Genomic DNA, 21266 nt, shown 5'->3' on the forward strand with positions numbered 1-21266 from the left:
CCTTGCAAGCTCGATGACCTGAGTTCAATCCTTATAACCCACATAAAAAAGATGGATATGTCTGTGGAGGTGGCTGTGGTAAGGGTTCTTGCCACTAAGCATGACAACTTGAGTTGGATGCACACAATAGAAGCAGAAAACTGACTTCCACAGGTTACCCTCTGACCTCAGGTTACCCTCTGACCTCTACATGCACACTGTAGTATGTTTGTGCTCCCCCATCAATGTTAAAATTTAAAAATCTAGATGGGGCAATAAATACCACATCTCTAGTCCCAGCATACCTATAATGAGATGAGAGGTAGAGATGGGAGAATCAACTAGAAGCTGGAAGGCTAAAATTTTCTGTAAAATAAATTAGATCTAGGACCTTGGTAAAATCCACTTCCAATCTCTTTAGAAGAATACATCCATAAGTGAGCTCACAAGTTTGTGATGAATCATGGGCTCCTTGGTCAACAAAGTAGGACTACACTTTTGAGACTCTGGTCATTGTTCAGATAATTCCTTTTACATTGTATGACAGTTCACTTCAATGTTGCTGTGTCCACCACAGGAGATGGAGGCCCTGGAAGGCAACAAATGCTCTAAATCTTTCTGCCAGCTGGACATGGTGGCGCACACCTGTAATCCTATGTTCAGATCCTTTTTGGTGGTTGTGATGGTTAGTTTTACAGGATCTGCAGTCCTCTAGGAGGGCCTCGAGGCACACCTGTGAGGGATTATTTGATTCAGCTAGCCTTTAGACATGCCTGTGAAGAACTATCTTGATTAGGTTGAGGTGAAAAGACCACCTCAGTACTGGTTAGCATTGTACCCTGGGATTCGGTCCTGGACTGAATAAGAAGGACTCCAGCTGAGTAGAACCAGCATCCACCACCCCCTGCTTTCTGACCTTGTGTGCAGTGGGACCAGCTGAGCTGGCGTCCCCACCACCAGGACTACCCCCATGATTTTATACATACTGGGACTACCGGCCAACTTAACCCCTTTCCTGAAGTTGTTCTTGTCAGGCTAGGTTGTCACAGCAACAGGAAAAGTAACCAGAACAGTGATTGCAGGCTACATGGACTGACAGCAAAAATTACACAGACACAAAACGTGTCCTGACCCGACTTTTAATTGCTGGATTTCTTTGCTTTGCTATATACTTTTCTTATTACAGATCTACAGCAGGATGGTTCCCCTCCACCTCCACTCCCAGAAAGAACTCCGGAGTCCTTCCTTCTTGCTGATGAAGACTGTAAGTTGGCATTACTTTCCAAAAAAGACATAAAATGAAATGTTAAAAGGTCTAAAATAAGCTAAGTGTGGTAGTGCATGCCTGTAATCTCAGCACTTGAGAGGTGAAGACAAGAGTTCAAGGTCATCCTTAGCCACATTGTTTAAGGACAGCCAAAGCTGTTTGAGACCCTATCTCATAAAAACATAGACAAGGCTGGGCATGGTGGTGTGCCAGAAGGCAAGGGCAAGTCTCTGTGAGTTCCAGGCCTAAAAAAACCCAAAACAACTAAGTTAAAAACAGTAAGTCTTACATGGAAAGGTACAAAGAATGATTAAATAAAAGAATAAATTTTAAAGTCTACAATATATAATGAAAATGATACCTAAGAATGAAAAACATATAGGCCAAGCTTGAATATACATCTATATTTAAGTCATAGGCTTAAGAAACTTTACAACAAAATGTTTCTCTTTCTTTTTTCTTTTTGTTAAGGTTTACAGGCCCAACCCATAGAATCTTACTCTACTAGCTATCCTGAAACCATGGAGAACTCAACATCTTCTAAACAAACATTGAAGACCCCTGGAAAAAGTTTCACAAGGAGTAAAGTAAGACTAGAGATTTAGAAAACATCTCAGAGTTTCCCTTACTACAGGCTTTCCCTCCACAGCATTAAGATTGAAAATTACATTAAGCATCTTTATTAACCGAAGTTTTGATCTCTCACAGTTAAACTGAACAGAAAGCAAATCTATGGAATGAATGAGAGTAATTACAGTAACATGTTAGTATATTAAAATAAATGCATCATCTACCAAAAAAGTTCAGGAATAGGTCCACATCCATATAGAGATTTAGTACATTATGGTGTGTCTCAAATCAAGGGATAAAGATGGATAGTTTCATAATTGTTAGTGGGTTGAGAATGTACCTCAGTTACTAGACTGCTTGCCTAGAGGCTGCCTAAAGCCTGGAGTGTGACCCAGGGTGGTGCATATCTGTAATACCCAAATCCTAATATTTGGGAGGTGGAGGCAGGAGGATCAGAAGTTCAAGGCTGGGATACGTGTCTCAGGAAAAAGTTGTTGGTCCAAATAAGTAATAATGTAGAAAATATTTAGGATCTACAATTTATATTGACATCAGGATAAAGTCTAGATAGCTAAAAGATTTAAATGTTAAAATGTGTACATATACATAAAACTACTAAACAGGACCTGGAGAGATGCTCAGAGATTAAGAGCACTAACTACTTTTCTAGAGGACCTGAGTCCAATTTTTCCAGAGGACCTAAGCACCCACCGGGGATCTTAACTGTCTATAATTCCAGTTCCAGAGGATCTGATGCCCTCTTTTGCTCTCCCTGGGCACCAGGTACATAGACATACATGCAGGCAAAACGTCTATACACACAAAATAATGAATCAGTCTAATTGTTTTAAATCTGAAAATGAAAAACAACCCCCCAACAAGGACTCAACAACAACTATTTAAAACCTCCTAAATTACAAGAGTACTTTTTGGTAAGATATCTTTGTAACTCTGGGAGTCTGAATGGCCTTTGTAACTATAACAACCAGAGGCGGTAAGGAAAAGGATACACACATTCCACTAAATGAAACAGTAAATTTCTGCACAGTGAAGGAAAGTTGCCTGAGAATCAAAGATACAGACCAAATTGGAGAGAAAAATGCCTGTGACTGGCACCATAGTCAGAGGGTATTGTCTACTATATGATGAATTGCTAGAAATCCATAAAAATGGGCAAAAAGACATGGCTGAAGAGCAAAGCAACCCCCAGAGGCTGTAGTCAGTTCTGGAATACCCCAGCGAGGGGAGAGACGTCCGTCATCTTTACCCTGGCCTTCTGTCCCGTTGTTTCTAGATATGTACTACAATGCATATGGTAAAATAGCCAGATAGAACCACGTGGTAATTCTATATTGAATTAAGATGTAAGATGGAAAAAATGATTGCATTTTCATGGCTATTATTAAGGAAACTAATCCTGTTAAGTCTGTGCTTTTAGTTGACTAAAGCATTTTGAACTTTATAGGAAAATGTTAACTTTCCCCCTTTCTTCACTTTTATAGAGTTTAAAGATTTTCCGAAATATGAAAAAAAGTAAGTTCATTCATATTTATTTTTTAGAATGTATCTAAAACTTTTAAATTTACACCGTTTTTGGTATAATTGCCCTATGAGAAACGTTACCAATATCATTCCCAAATAGAACTTCATTAGGGACCTGTGGGTTAGAGCGATCACCCAGGCCTTGACTTTGCTGGGATCCATCAGGCTAATGTCGGGTAGGGGTTTCTGTTTACAGACAGAATTAGAATAACTACAATGTTTGGATTGTCTACCCATACCAAGATGCTTAGATATAAATATGTTATTTACAACTCCTAGCAGTCTAACCTTCGATATATTTTCTTTGACACAGTAACAGCAAAGCATATTGTGAAACAAATGTGTTGACTTGATGAAACAAGCGAAGTCTTGACACATTTCCATTTTCACATGTATTACCAGCAGCAAAAGTCTGTTGCTTATTATTTTGCTGTATTGTAATGAAAATAAAAACCCACGGGCTCTTTAAAATTTTGGAAATTCTCTTAGACACCTTATTTACAATTATAAGGTCTATAAAACATGATGGTATGACTCTTAAATGGGACCCACTTGGTTGGTTAGGAAGGACTAGTTGATATTATACTGGAACAATAGGGAGGGACAAGGAACACCAGGGAAATTTTGGAAAGCAAATCTCAGGTAGATAGTTGAGTGTTACTTTTCCCTTTGAGGCTTGTCCTTTATTTTTCTATCCATAAAGTTCAGATTCTCAATAGTTTGCCAGCATTACCATCATACCTGACCTCTGAAATAATCTTTTATCCAGTATAGCTAAAGTCTGGTTGAGAAACATGCCTTTCCCCCTAGAATTAGTCAAGGAGAATTTTAGTCAGCCAAAGCTTTATTTGATCAGCTTGTTTAGGAAACACTCAGTTTTCTTTCTCTAGATACAACACTATTTTGGGGATATCAAAGAAACAGTAACTTCAGGTAGATTTATCCTGGCAGATCTTTGGGATATGGTGGGAGACTGAGCCTTCTTTCTTATGTAAAAACTCTCAGGGCATCCTCTAAATGTAGGCTAGACTGTATTTCTGTTTTTCAGCTACTTTCATTGGACATTCTTTGGTGGCTGAGAACAGTGTCAAGCCTTCACAATGACCCTGGAGCTTAGCCCTGCATTAGTTTAGACTTGTCTACCTGTCCTCCACCCTTCCAGATACTCATGACCCAAGAATTCCCCATGTTCTTCTCCAATGTGGATCTCTTAGTAGTCTGCAGGGAAGTTTTTAATGAAAAGAGCATTTTTATCTGTTATTTTGAGCTAGCATTTCTGTCTGCTGTTTTTCTTTATTTCTATGAATATTTGTTAAATGCCTGCTATGTGCCAGACACTGTGGAAGGGACCTGGTATGTGGTGGTCAACAGTGATAATACGGGCTCTCAGGCTTTTGTGCAACTGAAGACTAGTGAGGAATTCAGAAATCCAATGAGTTTCCAAGTACATACATAATAACATTGTGGCAGATGCTAGCAAAGAAAACACGAGTAATTGTGAGAGAATGAAAAAAAGGTGTAGCTGGTGGTTTGATTACTCTTTGTTCTTTGGGATGGGAGGGGCCTGCCACCCAGCTCCCTTATAAATACATGGAGACTTAATCTTTCTTATGAATGCCCAGCCTTAGCTTGGCTTGTTTCTTGCCGGCTTTTCTTAAATTATCCCATCTATCTTTTGCCTCTGGGCTTTTAACTTTCTATATACTTTTCTTCTTACTCCACGGCTTGCTGTGTAGCTGGGTGGCTGGCCCCCGGAGTCCTCCTCTCTTCCTCCTTTTGTTTCCCTTCTTCTCTTTTTCTCCTTCTATTTATTCTCTCTCCTGCCTAGCTATTGGACATTCAGCTCTTTATTAGACCAATCAGGTGTTTTAGACAGGCAAAGTAACACAGCTTCACAGAGTCAAGCAAATGCAACATATCTTTGCATCATTAAATGTTCCACAGCATAAACAAATGTAACACATCTTAAACTAATATTTTACAACAGTAAGGTGAGGCTAAAAAGATGGGAGAGTAGTAGTTACATTCTTATTGGTCTTGCTGAGTAGAGTTTAAGTGCCATGAGACACCATAAGAGGGTTTTAGACAGAAATATTATGCACTCTGTTTTTATTCTGGTTGCTGTATGGAGAGTGGATTACAGGTGACAAGAATGGAAGTTGCCAACCATGCTGCCCAGTGATGCCCACTTTTAGCGGGAAAATTTTCGAGTAAATTTTGTTATATTGTGTGTTGTGTGTGTGTGTGTGTGTGTACACGTGCATGTATGATGGGGGGCGCATATCTCAACTTGTGTATGGAGGACAACTTTGTAGAGTTCATTTTCCCCTTCTACCTTTACATGAGTTCCAGGGAACAAGCTCATGTCCTCAGACTTACACAGCAAACTGCTTTACCAGATGAGCCCTAATAAGACATTTTAATTGCTCAGAAATACTATAGTTGCAAGTGACAGAATGTCCAATTTAGGCTAACTGGAGCACAAGAGAAACATTGTCTTGTAACTAAGAATTCAAATAATTCATTAAGCAGTTGACCTCTCATTCCATATTGCTTTGTGTCATTCTTGTGTATGTATGTGTGTATGCCTGTATGCACACAAGTATGTACATATGTGGTCTGAGGTTGATGTCATGTATCTACCTTATTTTTCAGGCAGGGTCTTTCACTGAACTGAGAGTTTACCAATTGGCTATACTAGCTGGTCAGTGAGCTCCGGGGATCCTGCTCTCTTCATTTCCCACATGCTGGGATTGTAGGCACGTGACTGCCATGCCTTGCCTTTCACTTGGGTTCTGGATGTCTGAACTCAATGCCTCATGCTTGCTCAGCAAGCACTTTACCTAACCAGCCATCTCTCTAGCCCAGCTTTGTTTCGTTTTATAAGCTTACTCATAGGCGATTTTTTTACCATGTGGTTTCAGGCTTCTGATGGAAAAAATTAGCTTCTTCCTGGTTGCTTAAGCAACAGTCTGATGACTAGTGTAAACTGGCCTGATGTTGGCCTGGTTCATTTGCCCCTGCCTGAATCCATTCTTAACAGTATATTTAACATTCCAATTAGGCAAGATAATATGTCTTATATTTAGCCACGTAGTTACATGTGGTCACTGATTACTTAGTAATGAGATCAGACCTAAACATCTGGTGTGACCATGCCAATGTACCAGCAATGGAAGCCAGCCCAAGTTATTAGTCATTTCATTCTTCTACAAGTAGAAATAGTTCCACTTGACGTGTGGAAACTGAAAATTGGGGAGGATGTAAAGGGAAAAAATAAGATGTTTTTATCTGGAGAATACATGTTGAGCAGGCAGCATAAAAATAACTTGAGACAAGCCATAGGTAAAACATCAGTTCCCTCTAATATATATCTGCTGAATATTTGCTGCCTTTAAAAAAAAAAAAAAAAAAAAAAAAAAGGAAGGGGGCTGGAGAAATGGCTCAGTGGTTAAGAGCACTGACTGTTCTTCCAGAGGACCTGGGTTCGATTCCCAGCACCCACGTGGCAACTCACAACTGTCTATAGCTCCAGTTCCAGGGGACTCGACACCTATGGCAAAAAACAAAACAAAACAAAAACCTAGTGTGCATAAAAAAGTAAAAAAAATTTTTAAAGGAAAAAAAAAAAAAAGAAAGAAAAATAAACAGTATTCTTTGGGACAAATATATTCTCTCAGTTCACATGTAGAGATTATTGACATCCTTGCACATCCCTGTCTTCACCCAATATATTCCTGTCTACCCTCAGTTCCTAGCCCAGCTCTTGACACACAGTATTAGTATGTACTGAATTGGAAACAACTGAAATCTACTGTGTATTCTAGTGATTAATACTCAAGTATACTCCAGAAAGGAAATGTTCTAGATGTTTCTAGAAGCCTAATATTACATACCTATTTGTAAGCATATATATGCAGTTCTCACATTGCATTTTGAAATGTTAAGAACAAATAAAAAAGTATGTAGTAATTTCTCCTTGCTTATAAGCTGTTTTTGAGAAAGTTTACATAAACCTGAGAAACCTTTATTCCTATAAGACAATGCACATGTATAATGTAGATCCAGTTTTACAGAATTCCTTTTAAAAACTTGGTAGAAACTGATATATGTTTATATTAAGGTGTTAGGACCACACACACAATTTTAGTCTTACACATGGTAAATGCAACAGCAAATGAAGCAACATAACAATGCCTTTGAGAGACTATGGCTCTAACTTAGAATCACCTATGAGAAAAAAATGGCTGCAAAGTAAGAGATTTAGGAGTAGAGGACAATATAAGAAAAACCTCAGCTTGCCATAGATAAATTAATATAAACTCATCATTTCGACAAAGATAAACTCCAAAGCCAAAGGTGAATTCTAAAGAAGTGGATTTTCTTTTGGGCCACCAACCAGCTCCCAAATTATGACACAAAGACTTGTTATTAGTTATGAATGCTCGGCCTTGTCTTAGCTCTTGTTTTAATCTGTTTCTCTTTATCTACATTTTGCCTTGGGCCTTTTTACCTTTCTTTTATTCTGTATGTCCTACTTTTCTGTTTCTTGTGTCTGGCTGTCTGTCAGCTGCCTGGCTTCTGACCCCACATCTCCCCTCCTACTCCCTCATTCTCTCTTCTCTTCATTCCTCAAGCCTAGATTCCTCCTCCTACTCATTCTCTCTGCCCTCCAGCCCCACCTATCCCTCTACTGCCTAGCTACTGGCTGTTCAGCTTTTTATTGGACGAATCAGGAGGTGCCTTAGGCAGGCAAGGTGAAACAGCAACACACCTTTACATAATTAAACAAGTGCAGCATAAGCAAATGTAACACACCTTTACATAGTTAAAGTAATATTCCACGACACCATTCCTTTGACAATTTTCTTTAGTTTTGTGTCTTGTTACATAATCTGTTTTGTTTGCAAACAGATTAAGTGCCACAAGTTCAAGGCCAGCCTGAGATACATAGTGAGTTCAGGCCTATAGACTGAGACTTTTCCTCCTCTCCCTATAATACTTCTAATATAAAAATATAATTTTAACAATTTTGAACATGTTTAACATGATACTGATATATTCATTTTGGAGTATTATTTGGGATTTCAATAATCATGCAAGGAAATAAACAGTAATCTAAATCTGTTGTCATTCTTACCCGACATAGTTTTCTTCTGATTACAGGTGTTTGCAATTCTTCCCCGCCAAGCAAGCCTGCAGAATGTGTTCAACCAAAAAATTCCAGCTCCTTTCTGAATTTTGGTATGTGTATCATTTTATAGCAGAGTTTAAAATGTATATAAATTGGGGCTGGAAGGGTGGCTCAGTGATTAAGAGGACTGGATACTCTTCCAGAGGACCCAGCTTCAATTCTAAGCACTCATACAGTGGTTCACAACTGTTTGTAACTCCAATTCCAGAGGGGCTGATGCCTCTTGCTGGCCTCTGCAGGTACTGCAAGCATATGGTGCACACACACAGCCGTGGAGGCAAAATACCAACAGACATAACATAAATTAATTTTAAAGATTGTAGGAAGACCAGAACCTGCAGACACACAATGCCCAAAGCAGAAAATGCGGGAGCAGTTGCTGTCATTACAGTTCTTGTCTCATTTGAGAAGATATTCACTAGAAGTGCTCTGTTTCTTTAGCTATAAAATTTGGTTTGCATTTCATTAACGCAATGTTTCAATAGTTATATCTTAAAAGCTAAGATTTGTAGCCGGGCGATGGTGGCGCACGCCTTTAATCCCAGCACTCGGGAGGCAGAGCCAGGTGGATCTCTGTGAGTTTGAGGCCAGCCTGGGCTACCAAGTGAGTTCCAGGAAAGGCGCAAAGCTACACAGAGAAACCCTGTCTCGAAAAACAAAAAAAAAAAAAAAAAAAAAAAAAAAAAAAAAAAAAAAAAAAAGCTAAGATTTGTATAAAATTACTTAAAAAATTCATCTAGGACATTGTATGGACTATGAAGAAAACATGCAACTTTGCCTCATGTTACAAAAGTTTTCTGCTTCCTTCTTTTCTCTACATCACTTGAGTGATGTACGAACCATCTGACTTTACATTGCTGTGGCTCCGAGATAAAATCTTAGCTGTGTCCACGTTGCTTCTTTTCAAACATGCCTGGATTTCAACAGTTTGTGTACTTGAAAGCATCACTTATATTTCATTTCTCCCTTTAACAGTGGCAATATAAATTGTAAGAATATGTTACTTAAAAATATTTAAGTTGTTCTGATGATGCACACCTGTAATCCCAGCCCATGGAAGGTGGAGGCAGGAGGATCATGACTTCAGTGCCATGCTGGACTTGCATAGGGAGATTCGATCTCATTCGGCCCCCCCCCCCAAGTTGAAAGAAAAAGAAGCATGTGGTTCAGGTTTACTTTTCCTGAATTGAACCATATGCAGAAAACAGTAGTGTAAAGCTGTTTCGAAAATATTAAGAATTGGCTAGTGAATAAGATCAAATAAAGGCATCTGAAATTTTTGTGGTTCTAAGCGGTCATGTATCATGTCATCATCCCTCTTCCCAGTGTACTGGGCTACAGTTAAAGTGCCTGTGCTGAGGAGATGGGTTTGCTATGTGAACTATTCAATCTGAATACTTTTCCTTCTCTTTATTTTCAGTGAGGTAAAATGTATATGAAATAGGCTCTGTACACTTCTCCCAACATTTAAAATCACTAGTTAATAAATATTAAATGTTTCTTTCAGCTCTGTCATACAGGTGTGTGTGTGTGTGTGTGTGTGTGTGTGTGTGTGTGTGTGTGTGTGTCTTGCTACATATGTCAGGCTGGCTTTGAACATGTGATCCTCCTATCTTAATCCCCTGTGTATTTGGATTACATGGATTACAGGAAGTTGCCACCATACCCGGCCTACTCTAGTTTTGTTTTTCAGACTTAAATGTAGTCATATATGTAAGCAGTTACTAGCAAAGGTGATGAAATTAAAGTATTAGGCATATCTCTGAGTTTTTCATTTTCTGTTCTCCCTTTAAGTTTCAAACATGTCATTTTTAAATTTAAGGCACTGAAGTTGATAAGTGTAAGATTCTTTGAAAATCTAGCACAATCAAAGAAAAAGACATATATTGCTGGTGACAAAGAATAAATATCAGCCTGAAATTCTTTTTGAAAGAACCCACTAACAGCCTTTATTTTATGTGAAGTTTTTTTCTTATTCTTTTTTTTTTTGTGTAGGCAAGGGAGGTACATTTCAGGAAGAAAAGTAATGAAAACTTATTTAACAGATATTTCTTTCAGGATTGCTTTTTATTTTCTGAGTTTTGGAAACATAATATTTTAATACTCGGGAATTTCTGTGGCTGCATAGATATAGAACTAGATTTAGTAATAGCACATAAATAATAGTGCTTAATTTTTGTAACATGAATCTTAAAAGGTCTTATTAATAAAAACAAACCCGGAGCCAGGTATTGGGGTGAACGCTGAAAGATCAGAGAAACAGAACCAGCCACAGCCACCTCACCTCGCCAATTCCTTAGCTGATCTCATTTTCTTAAACTGGAAGCCTCTGTGTCCTCATCTGAATGGATCTCAGCTGAACTGCTGCTCTAAAGCCTAAAAGCTTAACCAGAGGCTCTAGTTCCTGGTCCTCACACATTATATACCTTTCTGCTTCCTGCCATCACTTCCTGGGATTAAAGGCGTGTGTCACCATTCCTGGCTGTTTCCAGTGTGGCTTTGAACTCACAGAGATCAGATGGATCTCTACCTTTGGAATGCTAGGATTAAAGGCGTGTGTGTGCCACCATTTTCTGGCCTCGATATCTAGTGGCTGTTCTGTTCTCTGACTCCAGATAAGTTTATTAGGGTGCACAATATATTGGGGAACACAATATCACCACAAATTTTATAAAAATGAAATTTGTTTTGTGATCAGTGGTGGTTGAATACAACAGATAAACAGTGTTATGTACTCAGTTATTGAAGGCTACTATAATCATGGTTCTTCATACAATTATTACCATTAGTTAATCCATAAGTGGTCTAAATTTTAGTATTAGTAGTATTTGGGTTGGAGGTGTGTGCCTTACCGTATACAAGGCCATTAGTTTGATCTCCAATATAGCAAAAACAATATTCTATTTCATTTAAACTTTAATTACTATAATGCCTTTACAGTCTATTATTAAATTGATCAAAGAGGGTGCTTAACTTTTTCAATATTGTATTCTAAAATCCAAGTAATTCATTTCTACATAAAAGTACTTGTTTTCATCCAGTTTTTTGTCCCCAGGTTTTGGAAATCGTTTTTCAAAACCCAAAGGACCAAGGAACCCACCATCAACTTGGAATTTATAAGAACACTGGCTGCAGATGTGCCTGTAAATAAAACTACTAGAATACTGCTATAATAATAATATCAATAATGATGTATATTGTATCAATAGCTTTCAAAAGGAAAGCTATCTGTGAAAAACTTCAACAACCTTGTATTTTCATAATCTTTACATTTAGTTGGGAATTACCAATAAAGTTTGTAACTTGAGTTTATGCTTCAAAATGGTTTTATTTTTCAGTTTTGGAAGTTATTCTATTTTACTTTTTATAATTTATTTATTTTCATTTCACGTACATTTGTGTTTTGTCTGCATGTATGTCTATGTGAAGATGTCAGATCCCCTGAAATTGGAATTACAGGCAGTTGTGAGTTGCCATGTGGTTGCTGGGAATTGAACCTGGGTTCTCTAGAAGAGCAGCCAGTGCTCTTAACTGCTGAGCCATCTCTCCAGCCCTGCTATTTTACTTTCTCTGTAAATGTGAATTTTTGTTTTGAGATGATGTCTTTCTATGTTAGTCTTAAACCTTTAAAGTGGTCCTCCTGCCATGGCCTCTGGCGGGCTGGGATTAAAGGCACACAATCAAACCCAGCACAAATGCTCATTTTAATAGGCCTGTAAGAATTTGATCTTATACCATGATAAATGAAGACACCATGGGAATAGGAAGAAGCAGAATGCTACAGAGGTCCCCAGGAATCCACAAAGACTATAGACTACTGGCAATGGTTGAGAGGGTGCCTGAGCTGACCTACTCTGGTGATCGGATGGCCGAACACCCTAACTGTCATGATAGAACCCTCATCCAGTGACTGATGGAAGCAGATGCAGAGATCCAGGGCCAAGCCCCAGGCCTCCGGAGCTCCAGGAGTCCAATCGATGAGAAAGAGAGAAGGGATTATATGAGCAAGAGATATCAAGACCATGATTGGAAAAACAACAGGAACAAATAGCCAAACTAGTGGAAACACATGAACTATGAATCAATAGCTGAGGAGCCCCCATGGTTACTAGACTAGATCCTCTCGATAAGTGAGACAGTTGTTTAGCTTGAACTGTTTAGGGAGCCCTAGGCAGTGAGACTGGGACCTGTCCTTGGTGCATGAGCTGGCTTTTTGGAACCTAGTGCCTATGCTGAGACACTTTGCTCAGCCTTGGTATAGGGAGGAGGGAACTGGACTTGCCTCAGGTGGAATATACCAGGCTGGGCTGACTCCTCAGGGGAGACCTTGGCTTGGAGGAGGTGGGAATGGGGAGTGGAAGCTGGGGGGTGGGAGGAGGGAGGATAGGGGAATCCGTGGTTGATATGTAAAACGAATAGAAAATCTCTTAATAAAAAAATTAAAAAAGGATTAGATCTTAACTAAATTTCTCTTTAAAATATTTTTATGTGTAGAAATGTTTTTGCCTGCATGTATGGAGATATACCACATACGTGTAGTGCACATTGAGGCCAGAAGAGGGAGTTGGATCCCCTTGAATTGGAATTATTGGCTGTGTGTTGCTGTGTGGGTTCTGAGAATTGAACCAGGGTCCTCTGCAGAGCAGTAGTGCTCTTAACTACCCGAGCATCTCTCCACCCCTTCAGCTAAATCTCTACATTCCCTTAATGTTAAACTGTTTTTTCTTTAATAGACAAGGTCTTGCTATGAAGCCCCAGGCTGGCCTCAAACTAATGATCCTCCTACTTCAACCTGCAGAATGCTGGCATTACAGGTGTTAAAAGGTTTTATTTAAAAAACAAAAAAAAAAAACAAAACAAAAACCCCATTGCCCTGTGTTTGCAGTACAAAATTACTGGTTGTGGTAATGACTGTTCCCAGAATGTTATTTTTGTCAAAATGGAGTATACTTCCCCTGTCTTTCCAAATGTGTAGAAAAGAAATATTAAAGAGGATGATGTGCAAATAATGGCAGTGATCATTTTATATTGCTATAACAATGTTCAACTATTAATTTTAACCAGTTATTCATTTACCAATTCTAGAAAAATAATCAACAGCAGTTACTTCGGTAGCACTTTAAAATTATTTAAAATTCTTTTTTGATAGTGTTTTCTTCACAGAAAAGGCCCTATATAAATGTGTGCAATTTATGCTCATAATCATTTAAAGGTACTGGTAATTTTAAAATGTATTTCTGTATGACTATGGATTCTCCTAAATAAATTAAATTTGAAATCTAGTTTTACACAGTAAATAAGTTATCTTTATTATTTTAAAGGATTCAATTTACTTTCCTTATCAACTTGATATTTTCACTTAAGAAAATACAGCCTAGCAACAGTGTTATTTGTGCTTTAATAATTTTCATTAGGAACCCCAATGCTAGAGCTAACTGAAAGGTATTGTTACTTGCTTATTGTAGTACAATGTATACCCAGTAGGTGTTCAAGAACTCTATTTTAAAGTATAACTTTTATCGCAGGAGTTCGCTCAGCCTAAGTTACTATTCTGGGAACTAGTGGTGTTAAACCAAGTGCTTTTTATATGCTTAGGATATCACTGTAGCCAATTATTAAATGAATTTCTGAGTAAACACTATCTCCTGATGAACAGTGGCGATTTTTTAAGTGTTTAAGTTAGGTTGACAACACTTATCACATTTGCAAATTTGTATTTATGGATTGAAAAAACTTTAAAAATTTAAATCGAGAACTTTTCGTTAACTATGGTTGAATGTTCCACATGAATGCTGGATTCTACCTTTCCAACCATAGAGGGAAATGTGACTCGGGCAAGGTGGGGCTGCGCTCAGGGGACTGCCTAGCACCTGCCTTAAGTCTGTAGCTGTAACCACAGCAATGCCACCGAAAATTGTTCAATTTTTTTTTTTTTTCCCTGAATAGCAGCCCTGCTATACTTTACAGCAAAACCGTCATTTTACATATTCCGAAATTCTTTTCCTAGTCGTTTGTCGAGGGCAAAGGCTGGAGATTCTTTTACCTCACAAAGGCTATGAGAGAAATACGGAACTGAAAAGTCACTATGGAGACCACCTACTCCGAGTACGATGAAGAAGGAACACTGGAAGAGGATCGCCTGAACACACCGCCAGACTCCGAAAGCTATTAACATTGTTTGGGCCGTTGGGGCGGTTGGCGGCAAATCGCCGGCCGGCGGCAGTTGCGTCGCACCCCCGAAGCGTGCCTGGGCGCACGCTCCCTCTCTGCTCCTCCACTCAGAGAGCTGGGGAACGCGGCGGGCGGTGGAACTACAACTCCCGCAAGGCCTTGCGCGTCCAGGGCGCTTTACAATAGAAGCTCGGTTGGCGAGGTCTGCGGCGCGGTGCCGGAACTGCCGTTTCCCGCATGTTCAGCTCGACGAGAAGGACGGATCAGTGGCGGGTGGGGGAGAGACTCCAATGCCCAGCGGGCCCTGCGCGGGCGGCGCTTGCGCGAAACGCGGACGGGGGGGCGGTCGGGCCATTTAAATGTATGTTTGTGGGTGAAATGGCTGCGCAGGTCGGAGCGGTTCGCGTAGTACGGGCGGTGGCGGCGCAGGAGGAGCCGGACAAAGAGGGGAAGGAGAAATCCCATGTTGGGGTCTCGCCGCGGGGAGTAAAGCGGCAACGCCGGGCGAGCAGTGGGGGGTTCTCAGGAGAAGCGGGGGCGGCCGAGTCAGGACCCCCCTCTCGCTCCCCCTCATCGGCGGCGTCGCAGCCGCCAACATCCCGGGCCGCTGCCTCCAACGAATGCCGCCCCAACCGTCCCGGGCCCTGTTGAGCCTTTGCTCCTGCCGCCTCCGCCGCCACCGTCACTGGCGCCCGCCGGGCCCGCTGTCGCTGCCCCGCTCCCGGCCCCAGGCACCTCGGCCCTCTTCACCTTCTCGCCCCTGACGGTGAGCGCGGCCGGGCCCAAGCATAAGGGCCACAAGGAGCGGCACAAACACCATCACCACCGCGGCTCCGATGGTGACCCCGGCGCCTGCGTTCCGGGCGATCTCAAGCACAAGGACAAGCAGGAAAACGGCGAGAGGAGCGGAGGGGTGCCTCTGATCAAGGCCCCCAAGAGAGGTGAGAGCAGGCGAACCGCCGGGGCTCGGGCTTCTAGGTCTCAGTGCCCATATCCCGCCCCTTTAGGACTGAAAGACGCCTCTCGACTCCCTTGAGCCCACTGAAGTGGACTCGGGATTGCAGACGGTTGCCACAGTTTGACCTACTTGAGACTTCTCTCGGAGGCCAAGCTGTCAGTTTCCATCCCCGTTTGCAGTCCCCCGGAGCCTTTGCAACGTTTATTTTCAAATTCGGCAGGGTTTCCGCGCCGCGCGGTGCTTGGCATCGGATTAGTAGGTGGGGTACTAAAACCAGATTTACTGAAGTAAAGGCTTGTCACTGAAAGTCCCTTCTTGTTTTCTTTCTTGGAAATCTTCAGTTTTTCTCATCCCCGGCACCAAAATATTCACAGGTTTGGTTCTGGGCTCTGAGTTTGAATTCTCAAAGAGGTTACACAACTCATTGGTTGCCTTAGCTCCAGCGAGGTTTAAAAAAAAAATCATTTATGGTATTTAATTTTCAGCTAGACGAGGTAAAAATAGCTAATTTTTTTTTTTTGATATTATCCCTTTTAGTTCTTAGTATGGTAAACGATTGGTCCGAGGAAGGTTTTTATCGCCCTTTGAATCCTACGAAGTAGACCAACCTTTTCTCTGAAGAGAAGGAAGCGTGCAGTAGGATGTAGATACAGAGTTTAGTTCTGATTCTCTCTGCCAGAGCACTGTTTGAGAATCTCTGCGATTCCAGCAGTCCTTAAAGGTATTTCACATGGAAAACAGCACTACATGTGATTTTGAGAGAAATTAGGTTGGCCAAAATTGGTGTCTTCTATTGCCAGATACTTGTAGCATCTATTTATATTCTTTGTGGAAGAAATGAAGTGTACTTTTGGTTATGCCGTATTTATACTTTGTATATGATATTTATAACTTGTAATACCAATAATCTTGGTAACATGCTAATACACTAACATGTGTTTGAATACTGGGCCACTTCAGTTATTACGTGTTAGTGAACTAGTCTTTAAACCTAAAGTTTTGAGTGTCTTGCATTTTTCCCATATATTTGGTCTTAGTGCTAACCAGTTTTTTTTTTTTTACGTGTGTGTGTGTGTGTGTGTGTGTGTGTGTGTGTGTGTGTGAAGTGCAAATAATAAGTTTTCATTGGACAGAACTGCATCTTTTTCCTTTGGTGGTATCCAGATATCATTCTCAGGAATAGAACTATGCAGGCTGACTGGCTTGCTAGTTTCCAGTATGCAACTATTTTGCATATTGGAGTATCTTTTTTTTTTTAACCCTTATTCCTCACTCTCCTGGTGTGTGTCCATAACACAGCTACGGTGATTTTTGAATAATCATTTCTTTTAAATTTGTGTTGCAGGAGAGAATACCAGGGTCCAAAATAGTGAAGAGACTTCATCTACGTGGTCTCATTACCAAAGATGAAATTTAAATTAAAAAAAAAATCATTGGCATAGAACCCAGTCTCCTAAATGCTAGTTCAAGCTTCGGCTCCGGTCTGCCCAGCTTTGCCTCCCCTGATCCCTTTTCTCCCCTCCTTTGCTTGCCTTTTCCTTTGCCTTGACGTTCTCATTCTGGGGGCAGTCAGTGAGCCGCCTAGAAATGATCAGAGGTCTCTGTCTCCCTTTATGGGGGAAGGTGGTGCTGACAGGTGTAGTAATTCACAGTGGGCCTCTCTGAAGACTGGACAGGCCCCATGTCCTTTTAAAATCAAACAAAACAAGTCTCTAATACTGATGAATAGAATTTTCTCAGATGATGTAAATGTTCTCGATCTGTGTTGTCCAATATGGTAGCCATATGTGGTACTTAAACAGATTTGTAATGTGGCTGTGTGAGACTGAGAAACTGAAATTTTATTTTATTCTAATTTGTAACATGTTATGTACAGCTCATGGCTACTATGTTGGACTGCACAGCCCTTTGCTAATTCACGAAGAAGAGAAATGGGTTAAAATTAGGCCATTTGAACACTCTCTCTGGTTTAGAGATAATTGTATTACATACTCAAACTGTATATATTCTGGGGGAGATAGGGCCCTCCGATCAGGTGTATTTGAGGAGACCTGTACTGTAGTGGTCTAGATCTCTAAAATGCACTGGCATTTTACGAGTTCTGAAGCCTTGTGCAGAAGACAAACTGCTTAATGTTGTTTAGTACAAGCCTTTTGTGTAGTTGGACCAATACTTGTAAAAATCAGTGTGTTTATTTTTGTTACCTGCAGGTTCAGGAGGGATGGCTCTGGAAGGAAATTTTGGTTTTAGTATTTACTTGTGTGATCAGGATTGAATTAATCTCTTTTTAACCCCAGTTTTCTTGTTTGTAAAATGGAGCTGGGTATTTCATTCATATGGTTGTTACAGGGATTAAGTGGGGGCAGTGTATGGAAAGCACTTAAAATAATGCTTGGCTCATGGTAGGCTGTTAAAACTGGCTTTTATTTTACTACGCTTGGACCTATAAACAACTATAATAAAGAAGTAGATTGTTGATTACAGAGGCACCTCATCCTTTTGCTTATGCTGAGATTTTTAGGAATTTTCAGTTTACTTTGAAATAATTATAGATTCACAAGAAATTGCAAAAAATATCGTAGAGCAGTCCTTTTTCTTTTCCAGTTTCCTTCAGTGATAATATCTTATATAACTATTGTATAATATCAACACCAGGAAGCTGACATTGGTACAGTGTGTGTGTGTGTGTGGTTCTGTGCAGTTTTATCATATGTAGATTAGTGTAACCACCACTGTAAAGGAGGCACAAAACTCAGGAAAGATCTCTCATGTAGTTTCCCTTTGTAGCATTAGACAATGCCTTCTCTCTACCCTCTCCACTGTTTCTAACCAATAACAACCATTAGTCTGTTCTCTACCTTTATAGTTTTGTCATTTGAGAATATAATATACTTGGTGTCTTTTGAAGCCAGCTTATTAAACTCAGCATGAGATCATCCATGTCAATGGCTCTCACTTTTTCAATACTGGATAGTATTCTCAGCAAGGTGTACAGTGATTCTTGGATATTAAGGACATTTTGGTGTCTAGTTTGGGACTGTTAGAAATAAAGCTTCCCATTCATAGTTTTTCCCATCAGAAGCAACTTTTTATTTCTTTGAGGAATGTTCTTATTAGGTCATGTGGTAAGTACATGTTCAGGGTTTGCTTATTTATTTATTCATTTATTTATCATGTTGCCATGTGTACTCTTTACATTCCTATTAGTGACTTATAATTTTTTTTTTTTACATCCTTGTTAGTATCTGGTGTTGTAACTATTTTTATTTTAGTAGTTTCAGTAACTGTGAGGTAATTATCTTATTATGGCCTCATGGCTAATGATATTAACCAACTTTTTTTTGGTCTATATTTATAGAGCCTCAGCAGTAAAATTTATTTCTCGGTGTTTTTGGTTTTTTTTTTTTTTTTTGGTGTCAATTTTCTAGTCAAATTTCCTTAAAAAATACTTTTAGAATTCTTTATTGAGAGTTACTTGTATATTACAGGTATACTTTTTTTTTAAAATCTACTATTTGGTTTGCAAATTATTATGCTTGCTTTTCTCTTGGTTTAACAAGGTGTTTCACACTGCAAAATTAGCAACATTTTATTGACTTTTCTTTAATGAATCATTTTTGGGTGTTGGTCTCCCCATAGAAGCTTTATAATTTTATTTTTTGTGTTTAAATCTGTTGTCCATTTGAATTAATTTCATACAGGTGTAAGATTATGTTGTGATTCTTTTTTTTGACAGGGAGGTGTCCTCTAGACAAACAGTCACTGTAGCACTTTTGAAAAAGCATATTGTTCTTCCATGATTTGTTCTTCACCCTTATAAAGTCACTTCTGCAGCTGATGTCCTGGTTTGCTTTCTAGTGCTGTGATAAACACCATGACCAGAAGCAGCACAGGAAGGAAAGGGTTGATTTCACAGGTCCGAGTCCACCATGAAGGGAAGTCAGGAGCAGGAACTCGAGGCAGGAACCTGGAGGCAGGAACTGAAGCAAAAACCACAATGGAGTGCTACAAGCTTGCTTCCCATAGTTTGCGCCATTTGTTTTCTTACATCACCAGGATCACCTGCCCAGGTTTGGTACTTTCAGTCATTAATCAAAAAGATGTCCCGTAGACTTTCAATCTGATGGGGGCATTTCTCAGTTGAGGTTCCCTCTTCCCAGATGGCTCCAGAGTATGCCAAGTTGACAAAGCTAACCAGCACAACTGGTGGAGAGGGAGGAAGACTAGAAGTTTCAGGCCAGCATGGGTTACAGAGCAAGTTCCCAGCCAGGTATATTGGTAGAGAGCTTGCCTAGCTTTCAAAACCCTGGGTTCAGTCCCCAGCACTGCCCAAAACTGGGTGTGGTAGCATTGGTTGTAATCCTAGCACCTAAAAGGTGGAGGTAGGAGAGTCAGAGGTTTAGGGTCATCCTTTGCCACATGTGCACTTGAAGCTAGCTTAGGACCCTGACACCTTGTTTCAGAACAAAACAAAAATCAGTTCTGCTCTTATTTTACAAGTTGGTAAGATTGGTTTTCATCTTTCAGATTATGGGGAAAACCTCAAACACATGAAAACCATGTGGGATGTAAATTCTATGTCCACAGATAAACTCTTATTGGAATACAACTGTTCATTTCTATATACTGTCTATACCACTTTTTGCATTATAGTAGCAGAGTAGGAGTAGTTGAGGCAGAGACCATATGCTCCACAGAGCCTACTGTGTTCTTCAGAGAGAGTTGGTCACCTCTGACTTGAGACATGGGACGTGACTAAGAGACATGTTCCTGCACATCAGTCCAACAGTACTCAGTCCAAATTCATGTATAGGCTAATTTCAGATATTACCACTTCAGACATCTGGCATTGCTCATAAATAGTTAAAAGAAAAATTGGGTATTTAAATACTTGCTCCAAAATAGGAAGTAAAATGATTTTCAGAGATGAAGTAACATGCTTGAAATTTCCTAATGGTAGAACTGAATATTAGTCTCTTAAGAAAAACAAACACCTAGGCAAGGCGGTGGTGGTGCACTCCTTTAATCCCAGCACTTGGGAGGCAGAGCCAGGTGGATCTCTGTGAGTTCAAGGCCAGCCTGGTCTACAGAGCGAGATCCAGGACAGACACCAAAGCTACACAGAGAAGCCCTGTCTCGAAAAACAAACAAACAAACAAAACCCAAAACAACAACAAAAAAAAGAAAGAAAGAAAGAAAGAAAAAACCCAAAACAACAACAAAAAAAAAAAGAAAGAAAAACAAAACACCTCAGGATCCAGTTTGCTTTTTCTGTTATGTACATTGGAATTGATTATTTATTGGAATTTATTAAGAAATATTAAAATATTTGCTATGTCTTGTAAGCAGTATGCTTCAGTCTACCTAAATAGCTACCTGTATCCTTTGGTCCATAAAAGCATAGACCAAAGATATTTCATCAGAAGTAATAGTTTTTTTTTTTAGTTGTTCTTGGTTAGTAACTATGATCTTACTATATTAAGGAAAGCACAGGAAGATGATTGCCTAGCTCTTGACTCCGCCATCATTAAACTCCAGGATTGCTCTTATATGAGTCTTCATAGTTAGCTTTCCTGTTTTTCAGT

At 39.8% G+C, this 21266-nt stretch overlaps 2 protein-coding genes across 3 annotated transcripts in view; both read left to right on the plus strand.

Annotated features, from left to right (window-relative positions):
- The window catches only part of Ptpn22 (protein tyrosine phosphatase non-receptor type 22), a 48659-nt gene extending 36800 nt beyond the window's left edge, over nucleotides 1–11859 (plus strand). The window contains exons 15-19 of one of the 2 annotated variants that reach the window (XM_037206956.1): nucleotides 1166–1243; nucleotides 1718–1833; nucleotides 3319–3349; nucleotides 8525–8602; nucleotides 11594–11859. In XM_037206956.1, coding sequence (XP_037062851.1) covers nucleotides 1166–1243; nucleotides 1718–1833; nucleotides 3319–3349; nucleotides 8525–8602; nucleotides 11594–11703 — 413 coding nt within the window. In that variant the 3' untranslated portion in view covers nucleotides 11704–11859. The remainder of the gene's footprint in view (nucleotides 1–1165; nucleotides 1244–1717; nucleotides 1834–3318; nucleotides 3350–8524; nucleotides 8603–11593) is intronic. The other variant, XM_028859340.2, reaches the window with a different exon arrangement.
- A 2766-nt stretch (nucleotides 11860–14625) lies between these two features.
- Rsbn1 (round spermatid basic protein 1) overlaps nucleotides 14626–21266 on the plus strand; it is a 50793-nt gene continuing 44152 nt past the window's right edge. The window contains 2 exon segments of the mRNA XM_028859347.2: nucleotides 14626–15236; nucleotides 15238–15664. Coding sequence (XP_028715180.1) covers nucleotides 14961–15236; nucleotides 15238–15664 — 703 coding nt within the window. The 5' untranslated portion in view covers nucleotides 14626–14960.

The sequence above is a fragment of the Peromyscus leucopus genome, chromosome 6 (genome assembly GCF_004664715.2).
Source record: "Peromyscus leucopus breed LL Stock chromosome 6, UCI_PerLeu_2.1, whole genome shotgun sequence".
NCBI classification, from domain to species: Eukaryota; Metazoa; Chordata; class Mammalia; order Rodentia; family Cricetidae; genus Peromyscus; species Peromyscus leucopus.